Here is a 26,769-nt window from a genome sequence, read left to right as displayed (position 1 = left end):
ACACAGAGAACATGAAACAATGAGTGCTACCATACACGCTATAAGGAGAGTGTTAGTATACTTTAGTTATTCATGGTCCCGCGAGGGACTTAGCCCAGGGATGGGGCATGTCCTGCTCCCCGGGCTTCACGCCATGTGATTGCTGTAAGAAGCCCGTGGCAATCAGCAATCCACATTTTAGTTGTTTGAAGTGCCTGGGTGAGTCCCACATTTGCAAAAAATGCTGTATTTGCAAGGGATTCAAGCCCCTGACCAGAAAGGAGAGAGACATTAGGCTCCGTGCGCTCCTCATGGAGTCTGCTCTTGCATCGGCCTCAGAGCTGGCACATACAGACTCAATGCCGAGTACTTGGGCATTGACAAAAAGTGCCCCCGGCACTGACTGCCTCTCAGCGCCAATCCTTGTCACCGGTACCAGCCAAAAGGCACAAAAAGCATGCCGAGAAAAGGCGCTCCCCGGGGTCTTGTAAGGGTAAGCATAAGGGAGAAGAGGAGCCTAGACCAAGTTGGACCATCTCGCCATGACCAGAGTGCAGCCACAAGGCAGCCTCATCTATTGGGCCTAGTCTGCCCTGCGACCTGCCTCCTACCCCAAGGAGCGGTATAGGTACGCGGTACCATCCACCCCTGAAGCCTTTCAAGCAGAAAAAGACATCTCCCTCCCGGTGCCGCCTACTCCTTGGGAAGAGAGGCCTCAGGACCCCTCCGGCCCATCCGTTTCTAGGGAAAAGCCCTCAATGATACCCCTGCAGAAGTCAACCCCATGGCACCATACTCCAGCCCACTCACCAGGACCGTGCCAATGATCTCCAGAGCCACATCTCGAATCACAGACCTGCAGCCACTCGGTGGGTTCCCAGCACCGATTGCTGAACTCCAGGCACCGATCTCCAGGATCCACACATCAGTAACCAGATCTGCGGTACCAGGCCACAGAGGCATGCCTCCAGTCCCTGGAACTCTGGCAGTGGTCATCCAAAAGGCGCCGTTCCCCAGTTCCTAGGTGCCTCTGACCAGAGCCTCCTCAGCACTCTCCAGAGTCCCAGCACCATTCTTCAGCGATGGTCTCGGAGCCCCGATGTAGATTACTGCAGCCCTGACGACGGTCACTGGACCATCGCCGGTTACTGGAACCTAGATGTTGGTCACCGGAGCGTCTTAGACGATCCCTGTGCTCCCAGCCACCGGAGCCTGCACACCGTTCCCAAAGCAGGTGGCATCATTCTCCGGATTATTACTGTGCCTATGAGCACTGCCGCCGGTCGCCAGATACGCGGCATGGCTCAGCGGGGTCCTGATACCGCTCCCTGATTGGCAGGCATAAGACCGGCAGGCATAGTGGGGAAGCCTACCCTATGGTGGCGCTGCCGTGGTCACCAGAGAAAGACCATTTCTCCTCGGGCTCTGAAACCGAGGAGTTGATGGCCCCCAAGGACCAACAGTCACCTGCACAGCCAGCAGGTTCTTCCCAGAGCCAACCTGCAAGCATGTGGCCGAGGGTTATGGCTTGGGCCCTGGCAAATCTATAACCCATGGGCAATTCCCCAGGCTGGAGGACTTCAGGCTCAATCTCAGGGACTTCAGAAAGACCTTCAGCCTTAGTCTTTAAGGTGCCACCGGACTCCTCATTGTTTTTGTGGATACAGACTAACACAGCTATCCCTCTGATACTTCAGCCTCAGTGTCTCGACCGCCCCCGGGCTCAGATGTCGCATCAGTCCAAGGGGCCCAACAGCCACTTCCTCTGGTGGATGTGGTTCCCCAGGCAGGGGATATGGAACCCGCACTTCATCCTGGGCTCACCTCCCTCCTCCTCATTGCCTGATGAGGCAGTAGCAGGCCTGTCGCAGACTGTTCCTCATGATGATGTCAAAGCCTATCAGGAGCTGCTTAAATGGGTGGCAGCCAACCTGGGATCGGAGGCAGAGGACATGTCCAAACCCGCGGACTCCCTATTCGACGTCTTGGCAGCAGCGGCCTCGGCAAAGGTGGCTCTACACGTGTGCGATGGGGTAGTCAAAATGGTAAAAGCCCTGTGGCAGACCCCGTCACCCCAGCCCCCTATTTCTAAGGACAGCACGTTCCTGCAAAGGGGTTTGAGTACTTATATACACACGCCTCCCTTGGGTCACTGGTGGTCATGACTGCCAACGAGCGTGACGGGCAGGGGCAACCCAGCTCGAACCACAACAATAAAGACACGAAGCGACTTGATCTGTACAGCAGGAAAATTTATTCTACAGCCAGCCTACAGCTTTGCATCGCAAACCACCAGGCCCTGCTCGAGAGGTGTCATTTTAACATATGGCAGTCCACGGCCAAGTTTGCTCACTCTCTCCCACAGGATGCTAAGCAGGAGTTCAATGCCGTACTAGATAAGGGTAAGGCAATCACAAGAACCTACGGCGGAGGCTCATTCAGGCTTGAGCCGCGCCCCTCCCAAGAACAGACAATCTTTTGAGGGGATGCTCGAGGGCAACCTCCCAGCCTGCAACCAGGATCTGTCTTGCCCTTTGTTTTCCCACCGTTTGTTACCTTTCCTCCCCGCTTGGACGGCCATAACTATGGACCGCTGGGTCCTCAATATGGTGGCAGCGGGGTATACCCTCCAATTTCTTTCTATTCCTCCTTCCCGCCCCTCTTTCCCATTCCTCTTCAGGGACCCTTCTCACGAGCAATTGTTTGCCCAAGAGATGCAAGCCCTCCTGTGGCTGGAGGCCATGGAGGAAGCTCACACAGAATGAAGAGGGAAAGGATTTTACTCCTGGTACTTTCTCATTCTGAAGGCCAATGGGGGCCTACACCTGATCCTAGACCTGCAAGACCTCAACAAATATCTCAAGAAGTTGAAGTTCCGCATGGTCTCCCTGGCCTCCATCATCCCCTTCGTGGATCCTGGAGACTGGTATGTTGCCCTCGACCTGAAAGATGCTTACTTTCACATCTCAATATTTCCCGGCCACAGGAGATTTCTACAGTTTTTGGTTGGTCAGACACATTACCAGTTCGCAGTGCTCGCATTCGGCCTAGCGACAGCGCCAAGAGTGTTTACAATGGGCATGGCAGTAGTTGCAGCTTAGCTCAGGCATTGGGAAGTGCAGATCTATCCCTGTCTGGACGACTGGCTCATCAAGGGCTGCTCAAAAGGGCAGGTGGAGCACAGTATCGAGGTGTTGTGAGCCACTTGTCATGTCCTGTTGATAAATGAACAAAAATCGACATTGGCCCCTGTTCAGAGGATAGAGTTCATCGGAGCAGTCCTCGACTCTACCCAAGCCAGAGCATTCTTACCACAAGCCAGGTTCAAGGCAATGTCAGATCTGATTGCCCAAGTCACCGCATACCTGCTCACCACAGCCCAGGTCTGTCTTAGATTTCTAGGGCACATGGTTGCGTACACGTAGGCTGCGACTGAGGCCCCTTCAAATATAGTTGTCATCGGTCTATTCCGCAGCCCGACGCCCCTTGGACAGGCTCCTCATGATCCCACCCCGGTTACTTCACTTCCCTCCAATGGTGGTGCAATCCAAATCCAGTGATGGAAGGGATTCTGTTTGTGGCTCCACAGCCCACCGTATCCCTGGTGTTGGCTGTGTCTGACCTCGGCTGGGGAGCACACCTCAGTGCCCTCAAAACTCAAGGACTATGGTCACGGGAGGAACTGTCGCTTCACAATAACGTCAGAGACCTCAGGGCCATCTGCCTGGCGTGCGAGGTGTTCCTTCCTCCTCTATCTGGTCAAGTGGTGCAGGTACTGACAGACAACACGGCCTCCATGTTCTACGTCAACAGACAAGGGGAGCCCGGTCATCAGTACTGTGTCAGGAAACCCTTTGCCTGTGGGGCTTCTGCATCCAGCATGCTATCCACCTAGAAGCCTCCCTCTCCCTGGTGTTCGGAACACACTGGCAGATCACCTCAGCAAGTCCTTCTCTCACCATGAGTGGTCCCTCCACTCAGAGGTTGCCCGGATACTCTTCCAAAGGTGGGGAGCTCCCCAAGAGGACCTGTTCGCCACCAGACAAAACAGAAAATGCCACCAATTCTGCTCGCTACAAGGCCTCAACAGCGGCTCACTATTGGATGCCTTCCTTCTGTCATGGTCAGAGGGTCTCATGTATGACTTTCCGCTGATCAGCAGGGTTCTTTTCAAGATCAAGAAGGACAAGGCATGAGTCGTCATGATTGTCCAGGCCTGGTCTCACCAGCATTGGTTCGGCACTCTCATGGACGTGGCAGTGGCAGACTCGTGGACTCTCCCTGGCCGTCTGGACCTGCTTTCTCAGGATCACGGATGGTTACTGCACCCGAACCTTGCCTCTCTCCACCTCACAGCATGGATGCTGCATGTCTGAGCCCCGAGGAGTAGGTCTGCTCCACTCAGATCCAGCAGGTTCTTCTGGAAAGCTCTCCACTAGAGCTATCTACCTCGTGAAGTGGAAGCGCTTCTCCTGCTGGGCTTCGGAGCGGAATATCTCCCCTATCAGTGCCTCCTTACACTCCATCCCGTACTATCTCCTGCATTTAAAGTGCCAGGGCCTTGCCTTTTCATCGCTCAAGGTGCATTTGGGGGCCATATAAGCATTCCATCCGTGCGTCCAGGGTAGGTCAGTACTCTCAAATAAGATGATCAAAGGCCTCGAGAGGCTATTTCCCCTGGTCCGGAATCCGGTTCCCCAATGGGATCTCAATCTAGTCCTTTCCAGGCTTACCAGTCCTCCTTTCGACCCTCTAGCCTCTTGCTCTCTCTCCCACCTGTTGTAGCATTCCTTGTAGCTATTATGTCGGCGAGGCGAGTCTCCGAGATTAAAGCTCTTACTTCAGAGCCCCTGTACATGGTGTTCTACAAGTATAAAGTTCAGCTGCATCCCCATCCTCCCTTCCTGCCAAAGGTGGTGTCGCACTTCCATGTCAACCAGGACATCTTCCTCCCAGTGTTCTGTCCAAAGCCATACGCTAACAAGGACAGGCATCTGCACACCCTAGACGTCAGGCGCGCCCTGGCTTTCTACTAGGAGCATACTAAGCCTTTCCGTAGATCGAGTCAACTCTTCATTGCGGTGGCTGACAGAATGAAGGGCCTCCAGTGTTGTCCCAGAAGTTTTCATCCTGGATCACCACCTGCATCTGTACCTGCTACGAACTGGCATGGGTGACGCCTCTACCAATAGTAACTGCTCACTCCACAAGAGCTCAGGTGTCGTTGGCTCATGTCCCCACCCAGGACATCTGCAGAGCCGTGATGTGGTCGTCGATACACACCTTCATGGATTCATCACCCAGCAAGCCAGGGATGACGCTGGATTTGGCAGTCCATGAACTCCTAACTGCCTCTGGAGGTACTGCTTGGCAGTCACCTACAATGGAATGGACACGAACAAGCACTCAAAGAAGAAAAAATGGTTACTCACCTTTCGTAACTGTTGTTCTTCAAGATGTATTGCTCATGTCCGTTCCATGATCCACCCTTCTACCCCTCTGTCAGAGTTCTGTCAAGAAGGAACTGAGGGACAGAAGTGCTGCAGCGCTCCTTGTACCGGCGCATATGTGCCCCACTCCAGAGCCAGTCCCCTACGGATACCACCGAGGAAAAACTTCCAGCACCAGTGCATGTGGTGAGCACACACACCTACATTGTCTGTCTCTGACAATGGCCAGCACCAGATGCTTCAGAGGAAGGTGCAAGACAGGCACAGTAGGCAGATATCGGGTAATCTGCACCCACAGTCACCTCCTAATTCTAACTAGTTAGACATTGGCTTAATCCCTGAAGTATTAGGTTTAATATACCTTCCAATATTTTTTCCAATTAATTGTTATAACTCTGGATATTCTTGTTTTCCCTATAACCATCCAATCTACTCTTTGAGTCTTGCAAAATTCTTGACCTCAGTAGCCCGTGTCAATGAATCCTACAACCTAATTATATGTTGTGTGAAAAAATATTTCCTTTTATCAGTTTTGAATTTGCCACCTTTTGATTTCATTTTCTTGTGTTATGAGACAGGTAGCTTCAATTCTCCCTATTTAACCTAAATATCATTCATTATTTTATCAACTTGTCATGTCCCCTCTTATTCAGCTCCATTCGAAGATAAACAGCCCCAGACTTTTCCATTTCTGTTCATATGAGACTGTTTTTGCCACACTCCGAGTCATTCTTGTTGCTTTTCTCTGAACCCCCTCAAATTCTTCAGTGTAGTAGAAAATTCAACTCTAAGTGAATAGATTTCTTCAGAATTTACAAACAAGTCACATTTAAGCAAAAACCAAGCAAATTTTAGCCCAAGTGATCATAGTTTTGGAAAGTGATATGGCCAAAATTTTCAAAAATGGGAGCATAAAGTTAGGTTCCCTTGTCCTCATCCATACTGTAATTTTGTAACGTATTACTTCACCCAAGATTTTCAAACACTCCTAATGGCAAAAATAGGCACCTAAATAAGTGGTCTGATTTTCCCAGCTGCTCCCAATGAAGTCCTTTTTTGAAAGAGCTAGAGAGGACTCTGTGGTCATGTTACATCTTGGTACCAAAGATCTAGAAGAGAGGTCCTGGAAGCTAAATTTAGACTACTAGGTAGAAGGCTTACAGGTCCAAGGCCTCAGAGGTAGCTTTCTCTGAAATACTTTCAGTCTCTCATGCAGGTCCAGCGAACAGAGGGACCTTCGGGGTTTCAATGCTTCATAGAGAAAACTGCAAAGAAGATGGGTGTCGGTTTATTAGGCATCAGGAAACATTTTGAGGAAGGGGGACCCTATACAGAGGGGATCAAAATGAAACCAACAGCTGCCATGTAAAACAAATCCGGTTTTAGAGGAGTGTTTAAGAGTGGGACAGGAGCCAACAGGAATGAGAAGCACATAGTCAGATAGAAACATCTGTTAAAGACGTTGGTAATACAACAATATCTGTGTATCCAACCAAGGATAGGATGCAAATTACAACTGAACTAGAACAGGGACAGGATAAAAAACACAGGTAAATGCTATAAAACCAGCAGCATGTCAGATTAGAGTTAAATAAAAAAAGGTACCTAGACAACAATAAACCATAATAAACATCTATTAATATCTAAAGAATAATAAACATCTATTAATATCTATACATATATGTGAGAAGTTTAAAAATAAAAAAAATTATAAATTTGAATGCCTTGCAATGGATGAGGACCTTGATATAATAAACATTATGGAAGCGTGGTAGAATGACAAAAAACAATGGGATACTGCAGTGCCTAATTACACCTATACAAGAAAGACAGATTAGTCCAAAAAGGTAGAGTACCACCACTGTAACTAAAGGATTAGATAGACCAGGGGTTGGCAACGTTTGGCACGCGGCTTGCCAGGGTAAGCACCCTGGCGGGCCGGGCCAGTTTATTTACCTGCTGACGCGGCAGGTTCGGCCAATCGCAGCCCCCACTGGCCGCGGTTTGCCGTCCCAGGCCAATGGGGGCGGCGAGAAGCAGCACAGGCAAGGGATGTGCTGGCCGTGGCTTCCCGCCGCCCCCATTGGCCCGGGACGGCGAACCGCGGCCAGTGGGGGCCGCGATCGGCCGAACCTGCCGCGTCAGCAGGTAAATAAACTGGCCCGGCCTGCCAGGGTGCTTACCCTGGCGAGCCACGTGCCAAACGTTGCCGACCCTTGAGATAGACTCTAGTGAGAGAAAAAATTCTGAGTGGAGAGGGCCACATCATTGAATCGCCAAATACAAAGATACAAATCCCAAGCTATAAGAATCTAAATATATTAGTAGGGCTATACTACCAACCTCAAGATCAAGAAAAGGAAATTGAGTGCACAACATTGAGAGAAATCAAAGAGGCAGCAAACTCGAACAAAATGATAATGTAGGACCCACATATCACCTGGTTAAATGGTACAAGAGGACAAAGTTTAAACAATTTCTTGACACTTTAAATGATTGCATCTTGGTACAGCTAGTTCTAGAGCACACAAGAGGACAGGGCAGCTATTCTTGAGTTTGTCTTAACTAACAAACAGAAGTTAATTCAAGAAGTGATAGTAGCTGAGCCACCGAGTAATAATGACTAGATAGACCATGGGTCTGATCCAGTATGGCAGTTCCTGTGTTCAAAATATTAGATTCTTTATCTACATGAGGTGACATTATTTTACTTGTATCCAAAGAGACTGATAAGACACACATCTAAGAAATTTAATAGAGAGGATCAGTCCTGTATTAAAAAAAAAAAATTAACAAACAGGGAATTCTTTCTGCTTCTGTTTGGTGGGAAAAGCTTAACAAAACTTTTTTGAGAGGGATTTTTTTTCTTGTGTAAAGGGTGAGTGGAAAGATAACTGCACTCTTCTTAAAATGTTGAACAGTTTATTTTCTGGTAGCCAGATGCACAGGTGAGGATAAAGATGCCAAATATATGCTCAAGAGCATCTCCTCCATGTCAGTCTCAGAGCCTTCAGAGAACTTCTCATGCAGCTCAGCTGCTAATATCTCTTTGACCATTGAGAAGACTGCAGAATGGAAGGAAAAACCTCTCTTCAGGCAACAAGACAAATGCTCTTAGCTAAAATTTGAGCTACATGGATAGGGTGACCATACCTTCCATTTCTGCTGTCATGGTTTTGTGTTGGCTTCACAGCATTTCATATAACTGTATTGAAATCAATGTTTTAACCCAATCGCAGTTTCAATGGGGGGTGTAAACTATATCAGGAAAGCACATATAACACAAGTTTCCCCCCATGCTTCTGGCTTCTCCAATAACCTTGACTTTGTATTTTGAGTGTGCATTACACATTTTATAAACCAGTTTATACTTTCTTCACAGAGCCACATGTGGGGCTTGACTTCATGATCAAATATTATGTTAAAACATGACCTTGAAGCGTCTCATTAACACAATGCGACTCACAACTTTGCATTTGGCACAGATACATTATGTCCAGCATTGTGTCAGCTGGTCATGGTTGAAACCTACTGGGTCTAGGGTTTGACAATGATTAGCGAACATGATGCTAAACATGTCCTTGTCCTTTTCTACATTCACTGCAATTTGTGGTTGGGAGTAGCCAATTTATTAGTAGAGGAAAGGCATAACTAGTGCCTTGCAGAAATTTCCTAGGGTAGCACTGGGAGGGAGAAGGTAAAAGCGGGGGGAAATGGAGGTTAAAGATCTGAAAGAAATGTACATGAACAAAATTAAGAACAAAACCCACAAAATATAGACAAAGTATACAAAAAAGAAAGTAGGGTGCAAGCAATGAGAATTTGAGTGAGAGAATAAAGCCTAAAATGAAATGAGAAAATATAGGAAAGAGGCAGGGCAGACACGGGGGGAACAATAAAGTCTCCCACATTTTTATTATAAAATTATGGTCCCAAAATGTATGGAGAAAAGAGCTAGGCAAGATGGAAACAGTGCAGCAGAGGGTTTTTTTTCCAGTCAGATATCTTTATTATCTCCCCAATATGTGGGGGACTCTCAGAGGAATGAAGTTAATGCTCCAATAGGTCTGTTCCATCTCTTAACTACTCTGATCCTTCAATCCTGTGGCTTGTAAAAAATGCTCTCCTTTCAGGTCAAACAGACTCGGGAAACAAAATATAAAAAAATACTAAAGACTCTGTGGGGAACATTTAAAATAAAGTGTTTCTCAAATAACCAAATTAACTTAGTGTTGCAGTCACGGACTTGGTTCAGTTTGCTTTCCAGAAACAAATCAACAAATCTAACTTTAATGTTGTGGGATTAAGTAGTAGGGGAAAGGAAAAGGGTCTTTGTTTTTGTTTTATCTGCTTTCATGTAAGATCTTTTAAAGAACAAATTATAATAAATCAGTAGCCTGCAAATAATTCCTCCACCCTTGCTCCCTCGCCCCCTCCTCTTGGCTTACTAGGTCCAGGTCTGCACCAGAAAAGTTATATTGGTATAACTACGTCATTTAGGGGTGTGATTTTTTTTTCTTTCAGATTATTTATACTAGTATAAGCCCTAGGCTTTGTCTACACTAACACTTTTGTTGGTAAAACTTTTGTTGCTTAGGGATGTGAAAAAAACATTCCCCGACCGACATAAGTTTCACCGACAAAAGCGCCAGTGTGGACAGCACTATGTGAGCAGGAGACGCTCTCCTGCCGACATAGTTATGGCTGCTCGGTGGGGGTGATTTAATTATGCCGGAAGGAGAGCTCTCTCCCACCAGCATAGAACGGCTACACAGGAGACCTTACATCAGCGCAACTGTAGCAATACAGCTGTGCCGCTGTAAGGTCCGTAGTGCAGACATAGCCCCAGTGTGCACACACTTATACCGGTATAAAGATGCCTTATATCACTATAGATTATTTTGCTTCATATACCAGTATAATCAGGCCCACACTAGGGGTTGCCACTTTAACTATACTGGGATATTTAAAGCAGCAAAATTTTTAGTGTAGACAAGACCTCCATTTTTCTCTTCTCTTGTCTCCTCTTCCCTTAAACAAATCAGTCCTCCAATTTAATATAGAAAGAGTATTTTTGAATAATATTTAGTACAATTTAATCTCCCCCAACCTCCAGTCCTTCTCTATCTTCTTGTCTTGACTCATATGATAATCAGAAGAAGGGGCATTTAAAACTGTTCTTTCAGGGAATGATCCTGTTCCTACTGACAATCAGAGCAGGATCAAGCCTTAAGTATTCACAAAATCTGAAGGCCGATTCCAACTTTTGAAACTAAGGAACGATTTGTAATTGTTTGTGACTTTTTTATTTACTATGAATTAAAGAAGCAGTGATGCTCCTGGCCTCTGATGGATGAGCCTCTTACGGTATGTCTGCACTTGCAGTTGGGGGTGAGAGTCCCACGTGAGAAGACATATCCACATGGCACGAGTGGTGGAAGGAGTTAGCCACCCCACGTACATGCCTAATGTCTCCAGTGAGTATGCACTCAGGGTGGCTCGCCCATTTCGCCACCAGGCTGCCGCGGCTACACTCTACTTGATGTGTAGACATATTCCCCATGCAGACAGATACAAAGAAAATCAAGTTCAAAGTAAAACCTTGTTGGGAATGCTACAGTAGCATTTTGGCAGGCTGGTATGTTCCATTGGCTCTCATACCTGCAGCACTTTGAATTTCTGTTTTGGTTCCGCATGATGCTTGGCAAGTTTCCCATTCTGTGTTCTTGGGTTATCTGGGAACATAACCGAGCAGAACACCTGCTAAGTTTGAGAACTTTTGAGGCAGCTTCACTGGAGCTGGTTTCTGGCAAACAGCTGGCTGCATTTAGGAGCAACAGGATATTGGGTTGCAACTTCCACTGTCAGCTTGCAAAAGGTCTAACTAAATTGCATCCATCACTAGATGCTCAGATTCCACAGCAATGTGTGTGGTATAAGAACCTAGACATATCATTGGTGGTTATGTCACTTTTTCGTTGGGTTGCAGCTGTGAATAGCCAGCAGACAATGTTCTTTGCAGAGGTGAACTACCCCAGGGCATAACGCGAACAGAGACAGCTCCTGCGCCAGCCCACCTCTGATGGTGGGGGGAGAGGCACACTAGGGATGGGAGGTTTGGGGGCATGGGGCAAAGTGGGGGTGTGGCAGAGTTTGAGTGCAGGGGAGAATTGAGACCTCGATCATCTTCTTAACTGAGGCAGCCCTAGAGGGTGGCTGCCAGCAGGAGTCACCCTGTGTGCAGTGCCAGGGCCAGCTGTTGTGCCTCATTGCTGCATCTGGGTCCTCTCTTTATACCAGATGTGGATCCCAAGGGTCCTGTATTCATTTTCCTCTGTGCCTAGCTATCCTTTATGTGGAGAGCATTTGTATACATTCTTGTAGATACTTGAAGTGGCCACTTAAGACAGGGATTTGCCTTCCAGTGGTGGTTGCTAGTGCAGCGTTCACTGTGTGGGATGTATACAGAGAAGAGGATATTTTGAGTTCTCTCCATATAGAAGAATCTGTAATATTTGCAGTGATCACTTCTGGACACTTACTTATGAAAATTAATAAGAATTACATGAATAGATGTAAGGAAGCACACAGTACACTTCTCTTCTTCTCACCCCAGAGCATCTTTACCGACAGAGGGAGCAGTTACTGCATTGCCATTCATTCCTGTCCTTGGCTTGTTCCTCCATTAAGCCCAGCCTGGTTGTTCCCCGGCACACAACGTTTCGTTGCCTAGTTGGTGTTGGGCCTCTCGGTCTGAGTGACCTCAGTTGTGGTTGCATTATTTTATCATCTGTTTGTCTTCTGCAGTCCCCCATCATCGTAATCTTTTTGATTGCAGCCAATGGTGTACCCTGATTTCACATCCTGCTATCCTTCTAACTTCTACATTTTGTCTTGCCCCTTTTCCAAGGAACTCTCATCTCTACTGCCTCCAGACTGTTGATGTCTGTTTCGTTTAATGCAGCTGCTTCCAAACCATGGCGTAATGCTGGTAGTATGCTGGTTTGATACACTTTCACTTTGGTACCAAACAGTGTTTTTATCAGTCCGTGATTTCATCAACTTCTGTGCAGCACTTGTAGCTAAAGCACATCCCCTTTTAACCTCATTCTGGATGGAACCGTTAGCACTGACCTACCTTCCTAGGTAGACAGAAGATTTTACTTGTGCTACAGTACACTTTACTTGCTCTACAATACACTTACCTCCTGCCAATTTTGGTTGACAGTTATCACATTTTGAAGTAATATTAACTTCAGAAATAGAGTAACGCCTTCCAGCACAATTTTGATGTATATTGAATTGTATTTAATTTTTATTGCTGTCTTGGATGGTGGTCCTGTTTTTGTGTCCTGCTCTCCTTTTGATTATCTGAAATTTTGTGTGAATTTCCTATTCATTGTAGTAAAAGCCAGACAAGTAAATAAATTAAGCGTTTTCCTGTCGGGATCACGGCCCTCTCCTTCCTAGTGCTGTGAACTCAAGATCACTGTGACGGGTTTAATCTGACTTGTGAACTTGAATCTGACTTGTTATTCTGAGAAATTATACACCTAGGGCCTGGTTTGTGAGAGGTGCTGGACAGCCACAACTCCAACAGAAGATAAATGGAAATACGGCTGCTCAGCCCTTTTGAAGCTCAGGCCTATTAAGGCCTGAGCGTCCAAGATTACAAAAAAAAAAATGGTTAACTAAATAATGTTCCTTTTAGTTTCTATTGTGACTAACAATAGGAATTCAGTGTGCCGTGGCTGTGCTTTACTTCAGCTGTTCCCAAAGACATGTGTGTACAGTTTGCCAACAGCGGTACCTCAGGATTCAGCGGTACTTTGTTACTGGGACTCATTATTATTACTATTTATTATTTGTATTGTGATTGTGCCTAGGAGCCCTGGTCGAGACCCCCATAGTGCTAGGTACTATATGATTAAGGAACAAAGACATGGTCCCTGCCACAAAGGGCTTGCACTCTAAGCTTCCACTCTACCTAATGGCTCAGTCTAGAAAGATTCTGTGCACTCTGCATGAGCCATTGATAAATTGCAATAGGCAGCACTTCACCACGTGATCAGCTGTGTACACCCTAGCAATGTTTATGTCTGGTAAACTGGTACAACTGCATGAAAAATGTCGGAACTTACAGGACTCGTACTGGGGTCTGATTTGCAAGAGAGATTGAGCATTCACAACGTTAGCAGGAGCTCCAGGTGCTCGGCTACCCAGAAAATCATATCCTAAGTTTATGGTATAGTCAGTGTGTTAGGAAACGTATTGGTTCTCAAGGTGCATTTCATTTGCAGTGAGAATTATTTAGCCTGCTAGGAAGAGTGTGATATAAATTAATACTCAGACTAACGAAGAGATCAGTGCTTAACATTTAGTTAAATGGTTTGATTTTGAAAATAAAGATACTAATTTTTTTTCTTATTCACCTTTAACATCAGTTCAGTTTTGTGACTACAGGTATATCAACACTGCAGATAAAAACCTGCAGCTGGCCCATGCCAGGTCACTCAGGCTCACAGGGCTCAGGCTAACGGGCTGTTTAATTGCTGTGTAGATGTTCGGGATCCTGGGACCATCCCACCTCGCAGTGTCCTAGAGCCTGGGCTCCAGCCGGAATGGCGACACTGCAGTTAAACAGCCCCTTAGCCCAAGCTCCTGGAGCCTGAGTTAGCTGGCATAGGCCACCGGCAGGTTTTTAATTGCAGTCTAGGAATACCTTTTAAAACATGGACCCTTCTGCCTTTGCTTCTTTCGCTAGCAGACGTATTTTTGTACAGAGAAATAAAAATACATGTATGATAAGAAAAGTGTTACTCTCTCAAACATCCCAGCAGGAACGGTCTATTTTGAGGGAGGCTCAGCTATTTTTCACTTTGGTGCCTCTTGTTTTGTTTTGTTTAAGTCTTCATTTTTAGTTTCTGTGCTGTGGTACTTGAACAAGCCTAACTGTCGTAGTTAATGGATTACAACTATCTATGCAAATGAACTTTGAAGGAGCTGATTTGAATAACAAAATGCAGTCTCTCAATCTGTATATTAATCATATTCTTACACACTGACCTTGCCCTGGATTTTCATATTGTCCCTGCTAGCTCCTACCTGCTAAGATTTAACAAGGGCTTAACTGAGTGAACAAAAGGAATGTAGTTGTATCTGCCAAAGTCTATCTTATTAACCCGCATGCAACCCCAGTGAAGTCAGTAGGGTGGAGTGGGTGTGTGACACTGTATGGAATCTGGGGGACACTTTAGGATGAAGTGAATACGAGCAGAATTTGGTTCATTGTGGCAGGAAGAAGTTTCCATTTGTCCCATTAAATCTGTTTTAACTACTACTCTCCCATGTGCCTAATTTCACAGGACTTGTGATTTTTCTTCACACTGCTGTGCAGGTGCATGAGCCAGCTGAGTCTCCCTTTGTTTATCTCCTGGCTCCTCCAGTTGTGTGAGTCATTTATATTATGAAAAGAACAGGAGCTGGGAGCAGAGGGGAGGCACTAGGACAAAGAAAATCTACCTTCCAACCAGCTGCAGATGAGGAAACCTCCCCATCTCATTTCCCCTTATGGCTTGGAAAGACTTGATATAAGGAAAAGGAGTGGCAGCAGGGCTTTGGTTTTTGGCAATTCCTTTCCCTTGCCCCCTCACAAGTCAATCTCTTCATATAGCATACGTTAAGGCAGGAGATAAAGAAAACGAAGAAGTGCTGACATTATGTTGGGGAAGCATGGTAGAGTAATTTAAGCTCTCTTGTCATGACTATCCAGCATGCAATAATGGGGAGAATGAAGGCATCAGTTTGCAAAGTCTCTTCTTCATTACAGCAGATTCTATGCTATTCACTGTAGTGGCCTGCATAGAATCTGCTGTAATGAAGAAGAGACTTTGCAAACTGATACCTTCATTCTTCCCATTATTGCACGCTGGGTACTCATGACAAGAGAGTTTCATTACTCTACCATGCTTCCCTAAAGCCCTGCTGCCGCTCCTTATATCAAGTCTTTCCAAGTAAACTAAAATGGCTTGGGTTAGCAGTAAAAATGTGGTTGCCAAAGAACACACATGCACAAGTTCATATCATTTTTCCAAGGTGGTGGTGGAGGTGGCGTACTTGTCCAAAAAAGTCTTCTGGGCTATTTGGCTCAAGCATTCTTATGCTTGTTGCAGCCTTTTTATTACAAATATGAGTTCTTTCTGTAAGTCACTTGACAATCACAAGATTATTTTTTTTAAGAAAGTCTGCTGTAGGCCATGTGAAGAATTTGTGGCATTTCTGAAGGTGCCAGTGGCACTGTGTGAACTTTTAACATCATGTGCTGCAACAACACAGAGAATACAATAGGCGCTGGACTAGAACCCTGTAAGTTCAAATCCAGTCCTGGATAGCTATTGCTCAAGGGGGAGGGCAGGTCAGTCAAGCCAAAGGCATTTGGATCAAAACTTAATGTCTAGTTTAAACGAGAAGGATCACATATTTTCCTAAAGTGTTAAAAAGCAAAAGCTAGAGAGAATGCATGACTGGACCCTCGTGGTGTTCAGCTGATGATGCAGCCTGCTCAAACTAGTTCCATTTCGCCCTCTTCATGCTGATGTGCTTCCTTGGCTAGTGCTGAGAGCACTCTGAGCAAGTTCCTTTTAGGAAACTAATGTTCCTTGTGTGTATTTTTCTTTTTTTTAACCTCAGTCAGCACCTGCTGATTAAAACAAGCAAGGATCAAACCCATGATCCACTCTAACTGAACAGCTGTAATAAAACACCAGGCCCTCCACCTTGGATGCAGTGTGTTGATGACAATAGTTAAGGCCAAGCTACTTTGAACATGTAACAAGCAGCTACTTTCAGTTCCCATTTCTCACACTTACATGAATTAACTCTTTTGCAGCAGTTTTTAATAGGCACGCGCAGCTGGAACACACACAGGGAATGTAAGGGGCAGGTGCTAATATTTTTGTGTATTACTACAGTGCTCAAGGGGAGCCCAGTTTTCAAACATGGGCTCCTGAATTACGTGGTCTAGTTCCAAACTGACAGGCATCTAACATGAGACCAGCATTTCAGTGCTTAAGTTCAGAATTAAGCACCCTAATTTCAGGGGTGCTGGAACAATTTTTTTTATAGTGGGGGGGGCGGGTACTGATGATGGAAACCATGTATTTGGTGTTTGTAATTACTACTTCAAGCCGGGGGTGCAGCAGCACCCCTCATTCCAGCACCACTGCCTCGTTTAGGCCTCAACCCCGTAAACTCTGATGGGACCACTCACAGTAGTAAAGTGTTTGCAGGCTTGGACCCTTACATACTCAAGTTTGAAATATGGGTCCAGGCTGACTTTTTCAAACTCATTTTGTCACTTTTATTTCTATTTGTAAAGTGATTTGTAAAGAGTTGAGAATGTAATGACCAATAAGGCATCTAACTTCTCCACTTTGAAGGGTATGGCATTTTTCAACCTGACATTTAAAGGTCCTAGGGATGTTCCGGTTGGAAGTAGAAATCGATGGAGTCTGGTATTCTCTTTGATGCACTCTTGTTTACTTTCAAGGAATATACACAAAGTCCTGCTTTGCCAAACGCAGGAGGAACCAACAACAAGAAGGAGAGGTTTCTTATTTTACAGCCCCAAGCATCTTTAAGCCAATAAACCCAAAAGCTCTCTATATAGCCTTTCCCGGGGTCACACTCTGCTCACAGGCTACTGCTTGGCTTTATTAATTTTTGCCTTTGCCTCTCTCTCAGTTCTTATCTGTTCTGAGTTTCTATGTGTTCTGCCCTCTCACCCTCACCCACAGCTGGCCACATTAAGCTTTGGAACCCCCCCACCCACCTGGTGCTAGTTTCTGGGCACATTCTGTTAGGTCTTGTTTTGAGTTGGGCCCCTTTAAGTGTTTCTTATAACTACCATAAGTGAAGGCACAGTCACACATCAGTTTGATTCGTCCCGTAACAAGATTTTACCCAGCTTCTAACCATAAAAAGTGTACTGGTACCCATATAAGATTTTACTTAATTTATGTAATGTGAAATTTCAGTTAGCAGTTACATGGAGCTTATTCCCTCCTCGCAGCTGGAACAATAGAAAATGTTGACACATGTATTTGCCTAGACTATCATGCTACACCCAATTTAAATTCCTCAAAACTAATTTTATAACCTAGTTTGGCTAGAACAGGAAGCTGGGCCTAAAGCTGAATTAATCTTTGTGGAATTGAAATGCTTGGACATACAGATCTTGCTCCCTCAGCCCCTCCCCCCCACACTCTGCTCATTTTCCAATAAATCTACTCCCCCAAATGAGCTGCACTGTAGATCTCACAGTTAGGGGGTAGACACAAGCAGCACCACTATTGTTTGTAGGTCTATGGTTTTACCCACTCAGGGTACTCCCTAAATCCAGTGATTACTGTAATCTTTTCCATCATTTAATACTGCTCCTTGAGAAGAGGTGTCACATCATCGGATCCCACTGATTGGGTAATGCTGTTGCAATGATATTCCAGCTGGTATCCCGGTTCCAGAAGTATCTCATTTTCCAGGAATGAAAGCAAAACAAGGCAGCCTCCACTGGGTCTGGGTTTTTTGGGGGGGAATTGCAGAACCATGCGTAACTTAATGAGCTGAAAACACTAAGCCTCATTGCTTAAACATTTCACATGCTGACTTGGTTTAACTAGCATGCAGCCTAGACTGAACATTGTGTAGATTTCCGTGCAAGTTGACTTAATACTACCTTACCAATCATGTGGTTAACCAGACTGAATTAATCACTCTCTCTAACCAAGGTTTATTTACTGGTCTCTCAGAATAGTGGGTGAAATATCCCTTTTCTGATAGGCTCAGCCTCTAGAAGAGAAAACAACAACACACATACTTATTACAATACTTACTATAATTATTATTAATATAGCTCTTTAAGTGTATTCAGCACGTTACAGGGGCTGCCATGCACAAATCAAAACTGTTTCATAGATCTTGCAATCTGAGGGCCATATTTTGCAGTCTTTAGTCTGGCAATATTTCCATTGACTTAAATGGAAGTGTTGCCTGAATAAGAACCGTATGATTTGCCCCTGAGATTGTGGGGTTGTTAAGGCAGGTATTTGCACTAACAGGTAGTACAAATAAGGAACAGTTTAGCAAGGCCACCATTGTGAGAGATACTTTGTCCAAATGGGTTGAAAAGTGTTAGTCTTACAGGTCGTTGGAGGAAACAGTACACCACTGGTGGGCCTCAGGTTAACCTTTTGGGAAAGGTGAGAGAGAGTCAAATCCAGTCCAGTTCCACTACTGGAAAATAGGAGATTGGAAAATAATGCAGTGCTTTGATGTATTGCACAGTGGGTTGCCCAGATGTGAAATGTAGGGCATAAAAACCCTATCATCACAATGATTAACATAATGAACCAAGTCCAGCCCCTGATGCTTCCCTGCTGGTACTCAACACAGATTTTATTGCAATACAATTCTGCTCCTTTGCAGGAAGATTTGAAAAGCACATCCTGCTGGGCTGCTAACATTTCAGCGTTCCAAGTGTAAAGCTATTGGCCTCTGTAAATGTCAGGACTATGAAACACCAAAACCAGGCACAACGTACTGCAGATCAGAGCTGCTCTTATTTGCATTCGTACTCAGTCTGTATTTACATAAAATAACAATTAACTCTTCAGAAAAACAGCAAGACATTTGTCTATTTTTTCATGTTCCAGGAGCATTCTTGTTACTTGCAGAATGAGGTTTTATTTTATAAGACAGTGGCTGATTTAGACAATTCTCAATCCTTCTCCTAAAGCTAGAGATGTATGAAAATTTAGGCTTTTCATATCAAGGCAAGGGAGAAGTGAAGAGTCATTCATCCACTCACTCTCGGCATCAGCAGTTATGTCATTCTCTGTAAAGCTGTGTCATGAAAGTTTCTTCAAAAGCCTAGAATTAATGTTGTTTGTTTGTTTATTTTGGAGTCACAGAAAGGGCAGCATAAAATAGCTACAAGGCAATTCCCGTTCAGTGAAATGGAAGTCTCATAGGCACTTCATTCAATACAATGTGGCTCAAGAGGATATCCTGTCAACCAATGATAACAAGGGAAATAAAGTCACTTCCTCACCAGCTGTTTGATTCAGGTAGAAAAAGGAAGTCTTTACTTCCTCATGTTTGCTCTGCCCACCACCCCCTTACTAATAAATGCAGAGTGTGGCACTTAAGCTGGTTTTTCCCTTTATATTTTCAATGAAGAAAACTCACATTGTTAATGCATCACTGGGCTCAGCATATGGGAAATATTTAGTTCTACACAGCCTAAAAAAGCTGGGCCCAGCCTGAACTGTACGAGAGAGGCAGATTATGTAGCAATGATACCGAGCCTTTATAAATTTGCAGCGATATTACCCTTCAATAATGATTGGGTGGCGAAGTGGAGGTGACTGGTTATTGGGGGGGCAGATCCTCTCTCCAACTCCTGTGGGTGTGTATGGTGGAGCAGAACTGTCATGGGGAGCCCTCACAGGCTGGCCATGTAGAACATCATGGCTAAGACTTCCATGCAGCTTGGGCAGTTTGGTAGTGATGTATACACAGCTCCATAGATCCACCAGACAGTCCTTTTCCTACTGTAGAAGAGAATGCAGCAGGTACATGAGGATTCCATCCCTCCCTCACCACCCCCTTCCCTTATGGAAAAGTCCAACATAATTTAAACTGATTAAAGTAAAAGGGTGGGTTTTGTTATAATAGGAGTGTAGTAGGGTTCTATAGAAATTACTTTCAAAAACCTATAGAGTTTCATAGAGAAGGAAATTCTCTCTCTAAGGTTTTTGAACTGTCCTAGAGAATTCTATACCGGGGCATAATTTTCTGTGAAGTTCTATGGAAAATAAAAACGTACAAGAGTTACCATTCTCTCAAATTCTACAAGCCTTTTCAGTAAACATGGCAGCTTTGCAGAGGCCCATCAAGCTGTACACAGGATCCAGGCTCTGAGCCTCTGTGTGGGTGCAAAGCATTTTTACCTAGGGAGAATATTTCTGAGAGGGCTTCAAATGCTTCAGGCAGTTTGTGTCAAGTCGTGTGTGGGGTTTTTTTATACAGACACTTATTTTATTCAGATCAATTTAGATTACAAAAATCCAATTACAAGTACTAATGCACATATACATTGGAAGAGACCTAACTTATGGAACATTCTGTATACAGTTTAGAGTTCTCTTGGCATTAAAAGCAGTTTTCACTAGGGAGGGGGGGTAGGCCCCCCTCTTCTGTTGTTTTAATACATAAAATGGGCATGTGTTTATTTAAAACAGGTTTGAAACTTAAACAAATAGTGACAGGCTGTTCAAACAGGCTTCGGAAATAAGCCTAATCAGGATGTTTGAGAAGGCAAAAGCGCAATAAAAAGGCACCCATAAAGTAGCTACTTGTAATATATAGTACAGAAACCATAAGGTTGGGTTCATCTTGTTATTATAATAGTCTCAATAACAAAAACTATTTCATGCAGAACGTTTTGTGCTGACATTCCTTTTCTTGAACCATTAGTCAGGGCTTTTGCGTTGTGTTAATGCATCCCTCTCATCTACTTTCATGCCAGGCACCAAGAGCTCTCTCTATTGGGTTCCTAACAATAGCTTTTGTAATAAGCTGGGCTGAGCATCCTCTAAACCTGGGGGATGGGGGTGGGTTGATACAGGATATGTTTCTGCTTCCATTGGTGTAATGGAAGTAGGATCAAGACTGTAGAAAGAGCGTCACTGAAGTTTAACATTAAAAACTTTTCATGTGACTTGAATTTTCTCAATACTTTTTTTTCTTCAAATTTCCTCTATTCTTTCCTATAGTTTTATTGTTGTATATTGAACTTTGTCCTTGTCGTATTTTTATAAGGCTTGATCTTTAACTGCTGACACTGACAAAATTCCCACTGAAATCAGTGAGAGTCTGCAATGGGGATTGCAAGATTCAGCCCAGTCTGTAATATTTGCTTGCAGTCTGTGTTGTCTCATAGCCGTAAGGAGGTGAAGTAAAAGGTGCTTTTTGAAAAACAGCACAGCAAATGTGTTTTACAACCCAACATAACACAACAAAACATTAAGAATGGCATTATTAACCTTGTGTTTCTGAAGTTAGGTACTCAAATAAAAGTGGCGCCATTTTCTCAGCCCTCAGAGCTTCCATGGAAGCATAATTGAAAATCAGACTTTTATTTAGGTGCCTATATATGGATTTAAGTACCTAACTTCAGAAACACAAGTTTGAAAATATTGGCCTAAAGGAACAAAATGTCAAAAAACAATATGAAGAGAGATGCATTTTCTGCACACAGTCATTCTATGGGCCAACCCCCATAGCTCTTAACTCAGGCAATACACCCACTGAAATCAACAGGAGTTTTGCCTCAGTAAGGGGTGCTGGATTTGGTCCAGTATCACTTATTATAAAGAGAAATTGTGGAAGTAGACACAATTTCTCCATTTAAGTACATCTCCCTCAGAGCCGAACTTCTACCGAACAGGATTTGAATAGCAAAATGTAAAAAACGTACACGCCCTCTTGTGGCAAAAACTAAACTTTCCATTCTGACCTACAATAGCTAGTGATATCAGATGACAAAGGACAGCGTAAAGTACTATAATATGTCCATATCTTATGGAAAACACACAGCATGGTTGAAAGTTTATTGTTATTTCATGTAATTTACACTGTGGCTTTTTCCCCCTCTGTTGCTGTAATTCATGTAATTGCTCGTGTATTTTAGGAGGCTATTCGCCTTGTATAAAATGTAACATTATAAATGCCTGAAGACATTTTACAGGAAGTGCAACTGAAAAAAAGGAATGTTTATTTTCTACAACAAATTGAAACCCTGCCACCAAAATGAAGTGGGTATTCACCCACGAAAGCTTATGCTCCAATACATCTGTTAGTCTTAAAGGTGCCACAGGACTCTCTGTTGCTTTTTACAGATCCAGACTAACACGGCTACCCCTCTGATAAGAAAATGTAAAATGGTCACAGCATGGTCACAAAATAAAAGCCATCAGAAGCCATCTTTTCATTAAAAAGAAACCTGTCTGCCTAAAGTTAGGTTCCTAAATCCATATTTAGGAAACTAAACAAAAGTGGCCTCATTTTCAGAAGTTCTGAGCACCCACAAATACCAGTGACATCAATAGGAGCTAAAGGTGCTCAGACTTATTTTATTATTAATTATTATTATTTGCATTATAGTAGCACCAGGAGCCCATTGTGTTAGGTGCTGTACAAAAAGACGATTCCTGACCTAAAGAACTTAAAATTTTAGTAGTAGTTTGTATGCTAAAATGGTTCTGGAGTTACCTGCATGTATGAAAGAGCTCACTCTTGTGCTTTTCTTAGTTTCTCTGAAAAATTTGTGTTTATCATTATTAATGTAGCTTTAATGAACAAATGTCTTTTGTTCCTGTCTGCATATCATATTGCTATGGAATCTCATATACCTATTTCCCTTCCTCCCAACCCAGGATGCCTTTGTGGAATTGTACGGCAGCAACATGAGGCCTTTGTTTGATTTCTCCTGGATCTCTTTGAAGACTATCCTAAGTCTGGCTCTGGTGGGAGCTTGCATCACCCTTGGCGCTTATCTGGGACATAAGTGAAGTCAACCATCTAACCATGGATTACAAAAGTCTTACGAAACAATAAAATAATATGTTTTTTCCAGTAGCACAATTATATTAGTTTTATGAGCAGAAGTTCCTGGCTAAATATAAATCAGCTATTACTGCCAAAGGGAAGTATCATTTATTTTTTACATTGCAGGAAACAAAGTTATTTATTAAAAGATATTTACATTTAACTTGCTATTTTCAGAAACTCTACAAACAATTTATATCCGAGTATCACATAATATTGTTATGAATTGTAATGAGCCCCCAACACCTTGAGCTTTTTTTATTTTTTTAAATAAATTAATGCAGCTGGATGGATTAAATATACTGACAAAGACCTACCTGCTTTCTCTTGGGGGAGCAGTTACTTGGGCTGCTTCAGACTGTGTAATTGTGTTGATTTTACTACAATTTCTCACAGATCCAAGGAGATGGGATCCTAAAAAAATCAGAGGGAGTGAAGTTAGAATTATTTCCAGCTGGCAAGTACTGACATTAGTATACAATTCAATATGGTACATACTTGGTGTCAGAATAGCAACTTCTCGAAGGACAGCTATCTATAGGAGTCTCCTGGCAGGACAACAGTTTGAAATACGATTGCATATATTTTATGAAAGTATTTTTAAGTTACCAAATTGTGCCAATACATCATAATCATAACAGTATCATCTGATACCTTAAAAGGATGATATGTCAATTCAGATACTCTTTATGAGCGCATGAAATGAAATCCTTTGGACATGCAAGAAATTACTGTTTCAATGATTTCCTCAGCAGTAAAATGTCTTTTACAGCTACACACACAGAAACCGTGAGACCGTCAGTGCCTGCCTCTACAGAGCACAGCTGGAGGCTGGAGTCCTGACTTGTGTCCCATTTTAGTGGGCTCATATCTGCAACTGATCCTGTTTACTTGCTGAGCTCCTCTAGGGTTTTGAAACCAATTAAGTTTGGTCTCTAAATCCCTGAAAGTTGAAAAAGGTTTAAATTTATTTGGCAAGAAACAGACCTCATCTGAGTTCCAGATTAGCTCGAACTATGCTTGTTTATCAAACTGGACACCAAAATCACATTCATTTTCATAACAAAGAAGTCAGATGACCTGTATTCTTTCCCCCATTTCACCCCCACCCCCAGCCAAAGTATTTCATGCTAATAATTTCTTAAGACTTTCTACAGAAATAAAGAAGATGAAGAAATTGTCCTAATCCTCTAGCTGGACAGAGACTCACTGACATCCAGATTCCTTAGATGCCTATTGTCATTTCAGGGGAGAATAAGGAGGGGGAAAGGATGGACTGAGTAGGCTTCTTGAATAATAAATGTAATTTAAATAAGATTAATTCAGAATACTTAATATACAGCTTTATAACAACTGCATAAATCCTGGAACCATATATCTTAGACATGTCAACATACTTTAAGGTGGGCTTTAACAAGCTTTTGGCTTCTATGAATTCCACCTTAAAAACCTCTAAGTCAAGTGTTTTTATTTTTTTACTATGAAACTGTCAAAATATGAACTTTGTGGCTAAATGTACATCCAGGGACAAGTTAGAAAGCTCTGGATAAAAGGACAGGAACAACATACAAGTACTTTCAGAGTGAAAACAATACAATGAAAAACTATGCAGACTCAACCTTGAGATTTCAATAATATAACTTTGTGGCATTATATGCAAAATATCTGCAGTAATTTAGGAATGTAATATGTTCATTGTTAAGGCTGTAATTGATGTGATTTCTTCAAAGCTGCTTTTTTTAGATTTGTGCATCTCAGCATTTTTATTGCTATTTAGTCATGGCACCTACACTTTCTATGGGCAAAGATTGAGTGAGCGTTGCATTTCAAATTTGAAATTATTTTAATTTTACAGAAACATTTAATGGAACTAATGTTTCTAAAGCAAATGTGATCTGTTTTTAAACTCTGCTGAGTAAAAACACCTGAAATGTCAAAACTGTATGCATTTGTGCAAGGCACTTATGAAAAATATTTAAAAATAATAGGGAACCACATATTAGGAATTGAATGTGGTCTTGGTTTTTCCACCTAGCAGGTTTAATTTATGGAAAGCCAGGTACAAAGCTGAACTAGAATTGGCACTGTACTAATGTTTCAATCCACATTTCACAATCTAGTCTTCATTTCAGTTTGTGCCCATTAACCCCCCATTAAAAATAATGAATGATTTGACCTTGAACTTTTTCAATGTTGAATTGTTATGGTTTACATTATCAAAAAATATAAAAAGAGTAACTATAAATTCCTGTGCTGCTATACTACCAAGATAATTTGGATAGAGTTTATTTTGGACTATCCTCCAGTGGCAAGATTTTTTCAAAGCTGCTTTAGATGTAATATGAAGTAGTCACATTACAGAGATGATTATGTAGATGCTGCCAATTTGTGTTCTGTTGTATCTATTCACTGGGATTCCCAGCATATTAGTTAATAAGTTAAAAGAGTCAAGGCAACTGTTAATGGTTATTTTATTAAACAGATAATGGAGCTTTCCCATTCTGACTGCAGAATTGTACAATATTGTGGCTGCATTAGCTGTAAGTTGATGATGCATTTATTATTAATCACCATACTAGAAACATTGAATGTATATTAAAGCTTGAACTTGTTTAAAAAAAATCTCCCCCTCAACCCTCTTGCGTTCCCAGTGATTCCTGTCACTTCCATTTTCTTTGTTACCGTCTGAAACAGAACTTTCCCTACAACATGCAAGGCCTTACTATCATGCTCCAAAACTACATTTCAGTTAAAAATCACTTCTTCTGTCACCCCAATCCGTCCTGTTGGTAATCTATAAAAAGAAGCTAAACATATAAATAGTTGCACTTCTAAAGTTACTCGGCTGTGGAGAACCAACGGACAACACGGGAAGAGGTGTTAAGAAGTGTAGAGAGGAGATAGATCATTGATATATCTCCATGACTGAGGATAAACGTGTCTGAGAAATTTGGCCATGTTTCATCTAGGTGAAAAGAAAAAGAATGATAGGCAGTGAAGATAAACAGAGCAAAATGTTAAAAAAATTCCCCCCAAAGCACTTAAGTAAAGCCTTGTTAATTCTAGCAGCAATCATCTACAAACCAGATCAGATTTTTGATGTTACTGTACCACAATTTTTTTTTTGTCCTGTAATTCTTTTGGGCTTTGTTTTTCAATAAAAAAGTCTTGTTTTTTTAAACAAAGGAAAACATCATAAGATCATCTAAGATTTGTCATAGTTCCACAATGCACCGATAAGCCCCTTTGTTTTCAGTTTTAACTGATTTTTTACCAAAAATGTCCTGGGTTTTACAAAAAGTATTATTCTTTTTTTTTTTTTTTCTGATTTTCACCCTACTTTTTTATCATTCAAATATATAAAAAATAACTTGTTTTATTAGGAAAATACAACACATTGCATAAGATATATGTATTACGATACTGCATTTGTCTGTGTGTATATGCAAAGCTGCCTGTTGAAGTAAGGCTATGTATTAGTCTAGAAGATACATACAAACAAGTACACACGTAAGCTCTGAAGTGCATGCGCATTAAACGTACTGATGAATCTCACCCACCATGTACACATTTCAAGCTGTTAGCAGATAACAGTTTAAAGATCTGACACACTAAAATGGGAAGAAAATGAAAATCTGTATCAGAATATGTTTCAGAACACAAGGAAATATTC

General features: G+C 42.9%; 1 protein-coding gene across 1 annotated transcript in view; it reads left to right on the top strand.

Annotated features, from left to right (window-relative positions):
- Nucleotides 1–26,400, top strand: part of BCL2 (BCL2 apoptosis regulator) — a 128,927-nt gene extending 102,527 nt beyond the window's left edge. The window contains exon 2 of the mRNA XM_024203931.3: nucleotides 22,925–26,400. Coding sequence (XP_024059699.2) covers nucleotides 22,925–23,059 — 135 coding nt within the window. The 3' untranslated portion in view covers nucleotides 23,060–26,400. The remainder of the gene's footprint in view (nucleotides 1–22,924) is intronic.
- The last annotated feature ends 369 nt before the right edge of the window (nucleotides 26,401–26,769 follow it).

This window comes from Terrapene carolina, unplaced genomic scaffold (assembly GCF_002925995.2).
Source record: "Terrapene carolina triunguis isolate 2854851 unplaced genomic scaffold, T_m_triunguis-2.0 Scaffold53, whole genome shotgun sequence".
In the NCBI taxonomy this organism is placed as follows: Eukaryota; Metazoa; Chordata; order Testudines; family Emydidae; genus Terrapene; species Terrapene triunguis.
This window is presented reverse-complemented; position numbering and strand designations above follow the sequence as displayed.